Here is a 16,294-nt window from a genome sequence, read left to right as displayed (position 1 = left end):
GTTGGTGATAATAGACCCTCTGCACCACAAGCCCATGTGTAATCACAGAGGAGTAATTTTCTAGAAATTTAACTTTGAATCCTATTTTTCTTGTTTCCTTAACCCACGTGATGCTGTATCACTGATGGTTTGGAAAGACAGTAGTGTGAAAGTGAGAACTAAACAACTGAAAAATTGACAGCATTTGTGACAAAAAATTTAATCCATCAAACTACACTGGTGATACATATGTCAGCCTTTAGAGTGCAGCTATTAGATGCTACTAATCCTTAGATTACTAAATTGGAGTAACTTTCTGAACATGATCTCTTCTATAATGAATTATAATTTTACAAAGATTCAAAGTAAACCATTGTCACACCACTTGACAATGCATCTAATCCCAGCTATAAAACCGTAGCTCACCTTTAGTAGTTTCCCCAGTCCAGCTATCCAGCGTGTATGGACAGTATATCACAGTTTCTCAGTGCAAATGCGGTACCAGCTGGTACTTCCCTAGTTGAGTGAGACAAGTGAAATGTTAAGAAAACTGCAGACTTTCAAGAAACTTGGGAACATACAGTTTTGAGGGTTTCAACCTGCAGGAAACTCAGGCTTGCAGAATTTCTGCTTCTTGTTCCAAGCTTCAAAAACACAGTCTGTTAGCCAGGTTAAGGGATGACTCGTCCTTGGACTGGTGAGTTTCATTTGTTTTCAGCTACTGGCCTCCCAGCGAGAAGATGAAATTCTATTTTACTTCCACATTTTAAAAGGCTTTGGGTAGATAAGGGCAAAGCTATTTTTATAGTGAAAGTCACCATGAAGGTTAATGCTATTCAGCCATCATAAAACTGTTTAATATCAGTCCACCAGTTTACGAGAAACTTAGCAAGATTCACAGGTATAAAAAAAACGTGCCGAAAGTGCCTACTCAGATAAGTTAAAAGGCCATGTTTGCACCTCATCCAATTAAAAATAAATAAATAAAATCAAGTCAAGTCCCTCAAAAAATAATTAATCTTCCTCTGCCTCCCCACCACAGCCACTTTCCTGTTTCATCTATTGAAATTCAAGGGACTTCTTGTTCGGTTTGTCCAGGACAAAGAGAAGACTCATTAAAGCCACTGTAATGCAAATGACACAAATGTTACTCGAAAAATACTGTGCTACCAGGATAATTAAATAAACACTGAGCTAGTACAAACTCAGAAAGTCCTGTAGGATTATTCTGAAAGCTTTTTTCTTGTACACATGCAAAATTCCATACTTTTTGTGAGCTTCAGTGTGATGTTGGACTCGATATTTGTGAGCTTTAGTGCCGGTTGGACTCGATGATCTTAAGGGTCTTTTCCAACCTAAATGATTCTGTGATTCTATGTTTATAGAAGCCTTCTAAATTCATCAAAAGTTGAAGAGGAAGGAAATCTGCTTTAGGAAGCATTGTAAAAAGATTTAAAGGTGCATGATAAAGTGCTCAGCTATTCAATAAATAGTGAAGTAGAAGTCACACAGAAGATAAGTACTAAAAACTGCTTTTCAGTCAGATTATTATGAAAAACAAATTTCACAAACTTAGCATCAATGATGAATTGCATGCTCAAAGAATAGGGGATTACATTATGTTAGTATCTTTCCATAATTTTTGCCTTGTCCTTTCTTCAGTGAAGCTTTTTGCTGGGATAGGAAGAGCCTTCAAATTGTTGCTCTTTAGGTTTATTTTTTAAGAAAACACACTAGCTTAAAGATTCTAAAGGTGAGCTGGTCTTCAATATACACACCAATAGCAGAAAATTACAGTACTGCACACCTTTACAGTGACTACTGTTCATGGGAAAGTGTCTCCTTAAAAATGTTAGTACATGAAAATTTGGGGTTTTTTACTTGTGCAAATGATGTTTCAAGTCCTTGTGGTTACGAGAAAAGCCTGAAAATGTGATCGCTTCTAAATGATCTACAAAATAAAACAATTAGAGAACCCTTCTGTAATTTTAATAGTCTCAGGAATTTTAAGAGCATTGCATTTTGGCGATGTGATAGGACTTCTCAATGTTTAGGGACAGCTGTATTAACTGTGCCGGAAAAGCAAAAGCAGTAGCAAAACCAACAAAAAAACCCAGCACCCAACTGTAAGCAAGCAAGGGCACAAAAGAAAGCCAGGTTTCGTTCACTGATTTAAACAACGAAAAGGGCTTTTTAAAATCAGCGAGCCAAATTCAGCTTTCCTCTGCCGACAGAAACATACAGCAGCTCTTCACTTCAGTGTCATTACTCAAAATTTATGCTGGTACAAGAAGGTCTGGGGGAAGGAGGGGTTCTTTTATCTTTCTTCAAACCAGGGCACCTCTGTTAACACTGCTTTGCTGCACAGAAGTTAAGGTTGTCCCCTCCTCATTTGAAAGGACCCACAGAAGGACACAGGAAGGTCAGCTGTAACCCAGACCTGTGAGGTTCCCTGTAGCTGCAGAAAACACACCCCACAGTGGTGCCATACAAAATGCCAAGGCTGCACCGGCTGCCAGCAGCAGCCTCACCCCAGTGGCAGATCACACCACATTAGGAAAGTAGTACACGCGTGTCTCAGGTCTATGGAAAAAATTGCCTCGTTACTCCCCAGGCATGCTGCTTCCCTTCCTGTATTTCTGAATTTTCTCACTGTGTACAAGCAAAGGCGGTCCCTTTCATTGCTGTTAATAACAAAATGGTGACTTACCCTCACCAGAAGTACCAGTAAGTGCATTCAACTTCTGGAATCTTCACAGTGCTCAGTATGTTTCACACTTGTGGCAAACTTGTACCTAATAAAAGCTACTTATTGTTATCTACTTGTCCCCACTTTAAAAATACAAATTAAAGAAATTAGTTAATGTTAACTGTAGTTAAAGTTGACAAAGAGGTCGTCTTTTATGCTTGCAAGTACTCCCTTTTAAAAGGTCAGTTGTACTAGTACAGCCTGACAGAAATACAAATGTGAGACACTGTAACATTAGACTGCACATGCTCCGTGTTTGAGGATTTTTTTAATCCATTTCTCTTCCTCCCTTCCCAACATCTAAAAAATATTTAGAAATAAAGCAGAAAACACACTTCAGTGCTCACTTAAAACAATTTCTCCCTATGCTTTTCACGAACTTTCCCATCATAATTTTCTACCTTTTCTTTCTTCAAATCTTTGAATAAATGACCACATGAGATGATGATCCCTTCTTTGACCAGATGATGCAAAGCTATCCAGTCTATCAGGCCAAGTCAAACATTATCCATCCACTTTATCATTCTTAAGCTTAATACTCTCTGCTAATACAGCTGGTTCTTTCTTGTTTAGTGCCATAGAAGTAGTAGGAATTTCAACAGCAGCACTGTCCTGTTCACTTTTACTGGATACAGAAGAAGATGGCTGAGATGGTGTCACAAGAAAAAGCGGCGTTCGCTTCAGCTTTACTACACGGTTGCTTACGGGCTTCCTAGACGCTGCGATCTTGAACGTCATTTGACATGGTGTCCCATTGTCAGCACTCTGCCTGCCACAGGGCACCTGGGAATCGCTGGGCGCCGGTGTGCATGTTGTGGATACAGTTTCAGAAGCTACTTTGTGCAGCATCAGACTTTCACTACTGGGTCGTTTAAGAGGCACTGCAGAACGTGAAGCATTGCAAGCAGCTACCTTTAATGAAGCTGAATTCTTGACTTTGATATGGGTACTTGTTGAGGGACCTGAGAATCTAATTGGCTTGGGACCCGCTTTACACGGTAAATAGTCTTCCTCTTCAGTAAAGTCGATTAATCGTCTGTAAAACAAAGAATTTAAATTAAAGAAAGAAACTAGGTATATAAATTATTCTTTTTATAACATTATTACAAAACAGACAACCTGCAACAGCCATCCACAAATCTGAAGTTCTTTTAATTTTTGCTTGTTACAATATCATTTATGGTTCTCAACTGTTCATCACTGCAATCAGGCTTGCCTTTATATAAATAGTACCATCAATCTCTTCTATCTGTGTAAGTAATATTACACATTAAAAATAGTAAGAGATATGGTGCACAAACTGGTAAGTGAAAATCAATGAGAAAGAAGGCTGGAGGAGTTATAGAAAGAAAATATTAAAATGCTACAAATTCCATCAGATACAAAATCCACTAAATACTAGCCCGATATGTTTTAAGTTCTCTACAAAAATGTAAGACCCAACTGCACATAAACACAAAACATAAGAGTTCCACACTATGTAATTTGAGAAAAGAAGAAGAAAGATATTGTTTCCTTCTCCCTCCCCCATTTCTTTTCAATACAAATGATTATGTATAAGCTTCTAAGAGAAAATGTTTTTTAAAAAAAAAGAACCTACGTAAGAAAGCCTATGGAGTCTCATGGGAACTCTAATTGGTACAAGTAGACAGCATTTTTAAAGTATTATACAAATGCTGTTTCTCAGTGTTGGCAAAGAAAAATGGACAGACACCTAGAAGATTTTAATTCCTCAAGGAAATAATAAATGATGCCATAGAAATCCAGGTCACGCTAAAACAGCTGAACAGGAGGTTAGAAAACCTGAAACCCAGCAAAACAAAAGCTAGACCAGGCCAGGTCAGAGGCATGATCAGTAAATAGAAATCAAAATCAGTTTTGGAGAGATGAGGAAGGAGGGGGAAAGAACATGGAGACCAATTAAACTCAGAGAATATTAACAATGCATTTAAAAATGTATCAAAACAAAAGCTGTCAAACTGTGACTCTATTGCTGGCTCCTACATGGTGTAAAGCTACTAAAACCTGGCAGTAGGAGAAAGAACATGGATGAATCAGATTATATCTAGATTTTGAGCTGACAAAGAAAAGATGTAGCTTTAACTGATCTGATTGTCAGGAAAGAAGAAGCATTTAGCTGGTGGGTCAGTACTGTGAACAAGCTATGAACTGTGAGAGCCACTAAGGAACAGCTTAGAAGATACACTACAAAAGCACTGATATTCTTCAGGGTACTTGCATTTTGGATTTTTAAAGATCCGTGAAATGCCACAGGGATTCATACTGAAAGAATAAACAATAGCTGAGAGGAATATTTCTTATTACTGCTCTTATAAAACTGGTATATGGTGACACTGTTCAAACAGAAAGCCTGCAAATAACCTAGTGCTTATAATGAGTCCAGGGAGGTTTTCCTCAGAGCCATAAGGTGAGAATGTATTCTCAACATCTGCACATCCTAGATCAAAAGAACAACCAAAACAAAAAGGAAAGCTTAAACATTCTAAGATTTGGTGCTTTAATAGTAGCAATGAAGTATAGGTAAAATATAATCAGTAACTAGGTTCATTTACAGTATTTTGAGACAGTATATGGTCTCACCAGGATCACTGCGGTACATCAGGAGTTTTAGCTGAAACCTGAACATAGCTTTTGTGAGGGTGCAGAAGAATAAAGAAGACAAATAAAAGCAGAGAATGGGAAATAAATCAGGCAATGGTAGTAGAGAAGCATTCAGGAATATATGTAGGCTGTTTGGCAATCCAGGGATCAAATGATCACAGTCCTTCCTATTTGAGCTATGAAAAGCAAAGAATGCAGTATCCAAAAAAAAAAAAAAAGGGAGGATGGGGAGATAGGAGTTTTCAGCTGGATCATTGTGCTGATGTGGCTCTGTGGCTGCTGCTGAAATGACAGCGTGGCCAGGGACAAGGAAGGTCAGCAGGATCCTCTCCTCTATCTAGCAGCAAAGTGGCTGTAGGGTGGCTCAGATCAACTGTGTAGCTGCACCTGCAAAGGCTGCTTTTAGGTAACGTATTGAGAATGGAGGTGTAGTCAAAAGTATCACTGTAAAACTGCCAAGAAGAAATTCTAGAAATTCCTTCTAAAAAGAAGGCATCTCACATATGTGAAAATCAGTTAACCGTTTAAAGTTTTCGGTTAAATTTCTTTTTTAGGAGTCCATTTAATTAATACTGCTCTCTACTTTTTGAAGTTACTCCTTCCCACTCTAAAATTATGTTTCAAAGGCTGAAGAAGTAGAATAGAATAGAGAAGAGTTTCAGCAGCCTAAAAAAGGTAATTTGTTTCTAGCAAGTTCAGTTCTGCAATTAAGCTCTCTGATTATAAGACATTTTATAAAAATGTAAATAGGAAAAACAGAGAAAACTCAACATTCATAGCTATTCAAAGAACCTGAAATTATATATAAAAATAAGATTATGCTGTGTTTCTGCTTTGTTTTAAGTCACCTATGCAAATCAGCATACCTTTTATGAACTGGAGGCATATGATGCAAACTGCCTTTCAAAGGGCGTTCTTCAAGAGTCCAACATTCAATCAGCTCCTGAGGCACTCTCCAGTAGCTGACACCTGCATTTCAAAGGGACATTGTATTGATGAGCTGAGAGAACACAGTCAATACTGTGTGTATGTACACCTGACTAAATGAATGCATGTATTTTATTATGTAGAATTTCAGCTTTGAAACTATGCTGACATGAACACTGCTTACAGCCAACATGCTTCTAGGGCTTCCACCAGTGCCCAACACCAGCAGGCTATCACCTCTTGCATGGGGTGGCTCTCACTACATCTATTCATTCATGTCAACTCATGTCACCTTGTTGGAACGTCCTTTAAGACTCTTTTTTTTTAATTCCAAATAGCCACTACTATGGGATATTTTACAACATGTTACTTAATGAGTGAAAATGTATGCAGAGTTTTTATTATAGTCAATTGGCAAATATTTTTCTTATTTTTCTGTAAAAAAGTAGTACTACTGAAACAAAAGAAAAAAAATCAATACTCTACCTCTCCCTTCCCAGGCATCGAAAGCATCCATCATCTTTTTCAACTCAGCTACTGAGTAATAGCTCCAGATGTACTGGACGTTATTTCCAGCTTCTCTAGAAATATTGTTTGAAAGGTAACAGTTATGTGGTAAATCCAGCTAAGTCCTTAAAAATGTAACACTGATGAAATGTATCATTCTTTTTACCAAATCCTAACTATAAGGACTTAATAGTAAATGTTTTGTAAAGTAGAAAGGAAAATGTTACTTAAAATTTCATTTTCATTTGTATAAGAGGTTCTAAATAGCCATCCTCCTATGATCTGCATGCCTGTGAACATCTATTGCTAAAAATGGGAATTCATGAAAGAATAGATGTTCATAAAAGAATAACTAGACAATTAATGGTGTAAAATCTATTATTCTAAATCTCAATCATTTACTCAAAGGGAAAACGCATTAGGAGGACAGATACCTGATACTATGTGTCCAAATACCTTGGAATAAATATTAATGTTCCCAGCCTAAATTTAGGAAAATAAGCATCTTAATTGTAAAGATGATGAAACATCAAAGCTCTACGTTAATCATGTTTCAAAAGGTACACAGTGAAGTACACTTCTGACACTGTACTGTGGGACCAAGAGAAGGACAAATTGCTTCCCGACACTCAGAAGTACAGGTCTACCAATAACTTATAATTACTGTCATAAAAATACATTAATAGTGTAGTAGAGATGTACGTGTCCTTTAAAGAATTAAACCCATTTCCTTTCATATTCAGTTCTTTTCGGTGTTAAATATTCTTTCAGCTGTCTTAGAAGAGTGCAAAACACAATTGCATGAATCACAACCAACTTTGTGAATATTTCTGGAACTTTTTCTGGATGGGGATTCATTCACTGTATTTAGCGTAAATATCGTCCTAAACTGGAAAGTAATTTTAAATGGTTGAGACATTTTTAAAATAGCAAGTAAAACATCATGAGAACTTAGAGCAACTGCATGCTAGCCACCTTTTGTGGACTCCCTCAAATTCTTGTACTCCATGCTTAGTTTTTATCTTTGTTTGTTTAATGTGACCATTATATTAGCCAGCTGTTTTCGAAGCTGGAAAGAATCTAATTCCTTCCACAGATTTATAATACAATAATGCTGTATTATGCTACATATAATAATATTTAGGTATTATTATAATATGTGAGTGTTCATTCTCATTTCATAGTGCTTTCATGTGTTTGACAGTCATCTTACCTTTTGTAAATGCTTTTACTGTGAATTTTTGTTCCTAGCTCCTTATTAATTACATCAGTCCCATCAGCTCTTGTGGCATACACACCAATAATTTTACTTTCACAGCTTGCTCCAGAAGTGTTGAGATAGTGCAGCACCCAAACTGTAGGCTTGATACAAACTAAATCATAAGAATCGCAGAAATCTAACAAAGCCTGGAAAAAACATAAAATGCAAAATACAGAATATTAATAAGAATACAATATTTTTTAGTTGAATAAGCTTTCATATTTAAGTTTTCTTAACTGTACTGGTGAGCTCTTTTAAGTAAATCAAGGATGTAGTTTATCTAGAATAATGTGTGCAGTATTTCTTATCTGATGTTAACAGACAATATTGTAAAACTAGGAGAAATTCACAGAAAGGCAACAGAAATACTTAAAGGCATGGCAAATCCCTAATATGAAGAGAAACTGAAAGGCCTGGAAATGTTTTATGCTTTTCAAAAGGAAATGAATAAGGGAGAATGTGAAATACATGGAACAATAGCTTACTAAGAGAACACAGATGACTGTCAGGACTAACACAGCCATAGCTGGTAATGAGTTAATTTCCAATCAGTTAATTAGAATTAGCTTTTAAGTTACAATACTCAAAAATAGACAGACCTTAGGATTTTAAATAATATGTTAATTTTCTTTTCTCCTTTCTTGTTCTAAAAAAATGGCAAAGTACGTTTTATCTTTCAAGTTTTAGGATGGATTTGTAAAACTGAAAAAAAACCAAACAAACATCTTGGAGGGATCAAATCTAATCTCAAGTAAAATTTGAAGCCAAATAGGGAACTAAACAATGTCATTCCTACTATGCAAGTTTTACAGCAGACTTGCATGTAAAACAAAGTCAAATTTAAACTGTTGCTGTATTGCAATGATGGGAAAAGCTGATGTCCTTAACTACGACTGCATTATCAACTCTAGGATTTGTTAACCTAAAACTCTGAATTTACTGGTGATTTAACGTGGTGATTAAAAAGTGCTAACTTGCATATACTGTAGTTTTAGGATCTGATGCTAATGAATGGTGTGGATTAGAGACTACATGTTTTAAAATGTAAGAAATGTCAAGACCTTTTTAAGCTCTATATTTGACCTTAAAGAATACATCTCCATTTCATTGGCCAAATGGTCAGACAGACTGTATGGATAAGGGATGCCAAAATAATCTGCTTCCTCCTGCAGTGCAATTCGAATTTGTTCATCTTCAGGAATCCGAACCTCTCCATGAAGATAATCCAAAAGATATTTAAACAGGCTTCCATCTCGATCAATTAGACATGCGCCTGAAAACATAAATAAAATTATTTAAGATACTGCTTCCAGCAAGCAACGACAGACTTGTCACATTCTACCAAATCATCAAGTAAAGCCTTTATGTAAAACTTCCGTACTTAGTTTTACTTACTTAGGAGGAGTAAGTATACTTTCTCTGTTCTTTTAAAACTACTATTTTGTCTCCCTGGAATATTTGTTATTTGAAGATAAAATTCTTAGTGCAGTAAACATTTCTTTGGAATTTCAGTGAAAACACTAATCTGCAGAGGATCATGCCAACATACAAGCTCAGCTGTACTGCACTCCACTTAAAATGCTAAAATCTAATTCTAGATGCATTTCTAATTCTAACTGCAGATACATCTTTTCTCACTATTACAGAGATTTTTTCAATTTTGGATCGAGGAAATTTAAAAGAGTTAAAAGTAGCATCAGCTCCAGTACACATAGTCTAACCTTCCCTGAATATTGCTCAAGTTTTACAGTATTTTTTTGTTTCTTTTTCTCTCCTTTGCCTGCTGGGCTCAAGGACCACTACGGAAACTGACCAAACTACACACAGCTGTATACAATAGGCTGTTCACTGCAACAGAAAGACAGTAGCAAAGCCCTGCCTGTAAAAATGTTATAACATTTCAGATATTTTAAACAGTCAAAAGTGTACAACAAGGAATTACTATTCTCCATCCATCATATCTTTAAACTGGACATACTTTGGCAGGATTTCCAAGTCACAAACAAGTGTGAAATTTGACCCATGCATAGTTTTATTCAAGCTTTCATATGAAGCCATGATGGTGAAAAATGCAATCTTTACTGGGTAATGAAGTATTCTGAAACAAAGATTAGGCCTAAATCTCCTTATGTAATGAGCAGAGTGAGATGCCTCCGGAGAATATAGGGGGTCATAAACAGGATCCAAGCTAAATGACAAATACTCTGCCAACTTCAATTTTATCTGTTTTCATATTCATACTGAAGAATTTCATTCCAAAGCCACAATTTGGACTGGGACAAGGCAGGGCTAAGCACTGTACAAACATGTGTTTGCAAACATGAGCAGTCTTGTGGAATTCAGATTAATTACTTGTAAGTATAAAGTCATGCATGCATAATTGTTTTACATCCTGGAATTAAAGAAGCCAACTCATGCTCAGCAGATTGGGAAAAGAGATATACTATGAAATGCATTTATATATATATATAAAACATGTATTTGCCACAGAGCTCCCTGATCAAAATGTCATATGTACAGCTTGAACATATTTACCTGATTCATCCACTTTTAGAGGAAAGCGTCCACTAAACATAGAAGCTAGCATTGAATCCTTAAAGCGGCATAAAGATTCGCGCCTGGCTGTGTATAAACATCCTCGCACATTAAGTTGTAGAATACCCTGGACATCTTCAGTCTTGCCCTCTTCCATTGCACTTGCAAATTATTATGTTAATTACAAGCTATTCAAACCTGTAACAGATACAAACAAAAGTAAATCTAATACCAGTTAAGACTGAACATATTATACACAATACCAAGCATTAGCTCAGCTCTTACATGTTTGTTACACAATACTGTAACTCAGCTTTGAAAACAGTTCTGGAGACATATTAGCGCAAATAGCCAAATATTCTACACCTTCACTACAAAAAACTATGGCATTTTACTTTGCTAGGAAACACAGAGGTTGCTCTTTTGAGACAAATGGGTAAGCAGAATTATGTGGTCAGTATGTGTGAGCAAAGCACTAGAAGGACATTCTGGGAAATCTTGCTTTGAGTATAGTTCAATGTACTAAAAATGCAGTAATTTTGTACTAATAACAACTTTGTTTCTTTAAAATGTGATCTTTAATTAGGGCTGCTTTAACTAGTTGTTGAAGCTGTCACATCATTAATGCCACATGGCCAATAAATACTCTTACTTGTGCCTGCCTTGAGCTCCCTACAGCAGGGGGGCCCTGTCTGGGCAGAAAAAAGTAGGCACAAGAAGCAGAAGAAAATCTTCAAAACTTCAAAAGTGGGAGTTTTTGGTTTTGGTGGGGTTTTTTTTGAGCACGCCCTGCGAGGGTTACTAACTCCCACTACGCGCCTTTTGCCTGGGCACCTGCTATTGTTTCACCAGAATTAACGGAGGAACTCGCAGCCGGCTGGGGAGGCAGCTGGGCAGCCGCCCCCACAGCAGGCCAGGGCGCTCCCTCCCTTTCGTTGGGCGCTGCTCCGCCAAAAAAGGGGAAGCTCCCCCCCCGCCCCGCCCGTCCGGGAGCCAGCCGGGGAACGCCGCTCCGCTCCCCTCCCCGCTCGGGGCCGCCCGCGGGCAGGGGGTCCCGCCGCCCGGCGGGGGCGGCCGCCATCCCACGTTACCTGTGCCACCGCCTCCCGCGGCAGGGCCGCCTCGCTGGGCCTCGAGCAGGCTGGGCCGCCTGAGGGGCCGCCTCGGCTCCGCAAAATGGCGGCCGGGCGGCAGGAAGGCCCGGGCTGGAGCCGAGCGGGGAGAGGAGAAAGGCAGCCCGTGTGCCCGTGCGGCGCGGGGTGTCCGCGGCGCCATCTCCTTCCCCGGGGGCAGCGCCGGTTCCCCCGGGCTTCCCTGCCCACGGGTATCGCGGGTCAGCCGGGTGTAGGGACCCCCATGGCTCTGCTGCCCCTGCCTCCCCCGATTTGCCCGGAGGGCGTCCCTCAGACACGGCTTTGGTGTCTGCGTCCTCTGAAGTGAGGCTGACCCACGTAAACTCGGCTACTCTGTAAGGCACAAACCTTTCCTGATTTTTTTTTTTTTTAAAAGTACAAGTGTTTACTCAAAGTGGGTTTGATTCAATTGCTTTTTCTGTAGGCTCAAGAATACCGCAGCTTGAGCTGTTCTAACCTGCAATGCTCCTGTTTTACTTCACAGTGGCCTGGGAGCCTTTCTGGTCAGCCTGGGCTGGGGCAGCAGCTTCGGCCCAAGGGGGAAGCCCGAGCGATGGGTGCTGGTTTCTCCTGGGGCTGCGCATCCCGAGTTGCAGCACGGAGACAGGTGCTTTCACAAGGATGATGTGATGCTGGTACGTGCTCTGAGTCTGAAGACGGACAGGCCTGCTTTGGTTAAAATGGGGGGCAAAGGCAGAAAAAATTAGCTTCAGGTCAGCCAGTGTTTTCTGGCCTACCTTGACATGATTGCTTGTCCCTTTGAGCAGACCAACTTGCTAACTCATGTGCCAGCAGCAGTCTGTTTAGTTCTAGCTAATATATATGAATGCAGGCACCATAGCTTTTAATTTGCTTTTCTGTTGCTTGCCTGTGAAATATGGGGGGTTTTCTGCTTCAGACTTGTATGCATTTTTTAGAGCAAACTATTAATGCATTAAAATAGCATGGATGAATGCAGGCAAGGTGCTTCACCCTCATACAGTCATTTCACAAAGACTTGCAGCAACAGTGTCCTATATTAAAAGGAATTGCTATGTCTGACGTATAGTTGCTTGCTCACCAAAATGCATGCATAAACAATGGCAAGGTGAAAAAATTAGATTCTCATTATGCTTTTGTCTCAGCATCATTATGAAAAACTGCCATACACATGAAAAATGGTTCTAAGATGCAGCCATATTTAAAAAAAAAAGTTTATATGTCTAGTTCCCACTTTGTAAGCAAATAAATTATTTATTTTTTGCCATCACATACTGTAAGAACCTATCCCTATGGATACAACTGCCAAATAACTAGTAGTTGTATGCAAAAGTTAACAGGGACAAACTCCAGGTTTCTGCAAACTTTCTCAAGTTATAAGCCAATTATATTATTAGAAAATATAGTAAGAGATAACCAAATCCCAAAGGTTAACAATATATTTTAATTGCTATCTGAAGTCCACTAAAAATCCAGTTATTTAACTGTAGAGGCAGATATAAGAAATGTGCCCATATTGTATTTAAATAGTTTGTCTGTATTTACCTTAGCAAATTAACTCCGTTATATCTACAATTCCTATTGATTTTCATCTTCTATCATCCTGGTTTTTTACTCACCATTTTGCTTTGGAGGTATTTTATTACCACATTTAAGGTATTTAAAACTTCAACCGCAAGTTCACTTGCTAAAAGGTCAAATTGAAGGACATGTAACAAATAATCACACAGCAGCCACAGTTCCAATGGCATAGCTTGCTGTATTCCTGTCTGTTACTACATTTTGATTTTGACAGTACCTAAATATTCATAGGCTACTGTGTTTTCAGTTACTATTTGGGACCATAGACTTGTAATTCAGACTTCCATTCAGTCTAGTGAAGGACATTAAAGGAAAGAGCCATCTAAATCATGTTGCATCTGGTCCTAGTAGGGAGATAATAAATTCTCTTTGAAATTGTGTAACTCTGAGTGATCACTTACTACTTAGAACTCCCTTCTTTTTATCTTAATGCCGATTTGCATTAGAAATGTAGTTAAAGCTACAGTAAATACTTCACGTTTCATTTTCCTTAGCAGCTAAGCATGCTACAGTTGCAGCAGAGAGGAAATGGCATGCCAAGTACCACAGCTCTCATGTGCTCTCTGAACAGTTCTTGGCGAAAAATGTACCCAGAGGCCAGGTCTTCAATGCTTAATATCTAATTAATTAAATAAGCACACAAGTTACAATGTGCCACTGAATGCAATACAGACTGATAATTCATGGATGTTGGACTTCTATAAAATACATGAAAATAAGTATAATAGATTATTTTTGTGGAATAATGGTGTCTGGTTTAACTGTATCTTTAGTAAGGATATGTGTGTTGTCCCTTACTCACTGGGAATAGTTCACGCATAGCAATTGCAACTTAAATGTGGCCACTGTTGTCAAATGTTACAATATATTTTAAATTATAACTTCCAGTCTTTCTCACTCTAAAACACTCGCTTAATGAAGCCGCAGCTTTCCATGCTTGTTTTCTCCTTTAAGCTGGCTTGGTTTTGCCTCAGAAGCCTCAACAATGTTCCTTCATGCATTTCTGCATTGGGAGACCACAACAATATGCATGGTTTCAGTCCATATATTGTAAAAAAACACACTCACTCTCTCTCTGCACTAGGTAAGTTTTGGAGCTCAGATTTAACCATGTGAAATACCATTCAGTCAAGCTTAGTACTGCATGTACTTGGTATAGAAGCATGCAGCATAACCAACCTGCACAAGCAAACTGCCTTTTGAGCTGCATGTTCTTGGGAAATGAACACAGGGACTTTTTGTTTTGTTTTCACTAGTTTCCAAAGGAAGCCAGGCTTACACACACATCCTCTATAATTGTGTTTCAATTTACTAATTTCAGTCAAATTTGACAGAGGGGAAGAGGCATTAAGAAATTAATTTTCATTAAGCTTGTGCAAGAAAGGGTGTGATTAGAGGAAGATGTGTTCTTAATACTATAATTTCAGGAAAAACTATAGCATGAGCTCAAGTCTTGTTGGACATCAGAGAATCCACAGAGGGATAAGCTGTTCTACATTATCTACCCACCGGAAGTGCTTTAGTCATAGCTCACACTTTACTAGACCCTATGGGATTAATTCCTCAACCAAGATTTTTCTCAGAGATGGATTTGCAAGTATCTGGTAAGACACAAATTAAATACAACACTTCCCACACAGTTAAGGCTTTTACAACAGGTCTGTCTGTTTGTCTTTCCCTCACTCTCTCTCATTTCTATTCGGTTTAAAGATCAGTTGTAGGATCCCAAATGACTGAAAACCAGAATTCCTCTCGTAATATATATTTAAAATATATAGGCTGTGAAACTTGGCAGTGCTTTAAGCTCTTCCCCACTTTAAGCGGCTGGCAATTAACTGGAGATTTTTACATGTGAAATGTTACAGTGTGGGAGTTCCTCAGTGGAGTGTAAAGGAAAGTATGACCACGGGTGGAAACGCAATACTTGATGTTTTGTTTTAAATTTATTGGCCGCAGTAGTGACATAAACATTAAATGGAAGCAAATTGGTGATTGCCCCTTCAGGACTTGGGACTGTTGTAAAACTGGAGGAAATTAAAACTCGTGATTGGATCTGGAGGAAAACACTGCCTTCTGGAAAGGATGAGGAGGTAAGTTTTACTTGATTGGTGTTCTGTTTTTAAAGTTACGTAAGGTTATTTGTTCTTTTATTTGGCCAGAGTTTTACAGTCACTTCCAAGTTGCCTTGTAAGGGGAAATGTACCAAAGGTATATAAGTTGTGCTCGATCAAATCTGTATTTTAAGGGGATTGCATAGAAGCATAGGGTTTTGCAGCTTCAGGGCCACACTGAGAAATTGTGCCATATATCATACACAAATTAAGAGAAGGTAGAAAAGAGAGACTCTCCAGATGCTGTTTGCAGCAGATTATGAAAATAATAAGTTCATAAAGATACATTTTCAAATAATGCCACTGATACTTATTGTGCAATTCCTTTGATTTACTTTATAGCATATTGTAATGTTAGCACACGGAAAGGTAAGGTTTTCTTGATGATTACTGTCTTATGGAACTTAATGCTGGTTTTTATTTCAACCTTCCACATCTCTGTAAATCTTCAAATAAATTAAAACATTAACTCTCTTAAGATTTTCACAAAACTGTTTACTATAAATGTACTGGTTCCTGGATCAAATTTAGCAACTAATGTCCACCTGAACTAATGGTAGGACTGGGCAAACATAGCAAGTGAAAGAGAATGTATGTTAAGGGAGTGTTAAAGAGCAAGGGCTTTCAGGCTCAGAACAGATTTTGGGGAAAAGCATTTTATTAGACTAAAATACCTCCTTGCAATTCCCAGTCCTAATATTACCTAAACCAAACTAAAAGTGGGCTTGCTCAAATTCTGACATTGGAGACTCCTACCCTTATAAGTCGGTAAGTATGCAGGCAGCATGCATACTTGCTATAATCTATTGTTTTTAAATTTATCATTTTTGTTTTCATAACTGTCTCAATGACTGTCCATTAATTGTTTGTTATTTCATCTATTACTAATAGCTAAAGATCAGCCAAAAAG

General features: G+C 38.2%; 1 protein-coding gene and 1 long non-coding RNA gene across 3 annotated transcripts; one reads left to right on the top strand and one right to left on the bottom strand.

Moving 5' to 3' along the window:
• Positions 1–240: 240 nt before the first annotated feature.
• KCTD18 (potassium channel tetramerization domain containing 18) lies at positions 241–11,773 on the bottom strand. Of its 2 annotated transcripts, XR_012044294.1 has the most exons (8): positions 11,672–11,773; positions 10,581–10,778; positions 9,107–9,318; positions 7,998–8,191; positions 6,764–6,858; positions 6,217–6,319; positions 2,690–3,764; positions 241–495 (listed from the first exon to the last, which is right to left on the bottom strand). XR_012044294.1 is itself a non-coding variant. In XM_072874269.1 (7 exons), the coding sequence occupies exons 2-7, from the start codon at positions 10,735–10,737 to the stop codon at positions 3,233–3,235; spliced, it is 1,293 nt and encodes a 430-aa protein (XP_072730370.1). In that variant the 5' UTR covers positions 10,738–10,778; positions 11,672–11,773; the 3' UTR covers positions 2,025–3,232. The 2 variants fall into 2 exon arrangements, 1 of the variants encoding a protein (XP_072730370.1); XM_072874269.1 differs by lacking the exon at positions 241–495 and having other exon boundaries at positions 2,025–3,764.
• Positions 11,774–11,927: 154 nt separating this feature from the next.
• Positions 11,928–15,422, top strand: LOC140657360 (uncharacterized). Its single transcript, XR_012044296.1, has 4 exons — positions 11,928–12,048; positions 12,198–12,348; positions 14,701–14,877; positions 15,278–15,422. It is a non-coding gene; the product is annotated as an uncharacterized lncRNA (long non-coding RNA).
• The last annotated feature ends 872 nt before the right edge of the window (positions 15,423–16,294 follow it).

This window comes from Ciconia boyciana, chromosome 10 (genome assembly GCF_034638445.1).
Source record: "Ciconia boyciana chromosome 10, ASM3463844v1, whole genome shotgun sequence".
Classification (NCBI taxonomy): domain Eukaryota; kingdom Metazoa; phylum Chordata; class Aves; order Ciconiiformes; family Ciconiidae; genus Ciconia; species Ciconia boyciana.
This window is presented reverse-complemented; position numbering and strand designations above follow the sequence as displayed.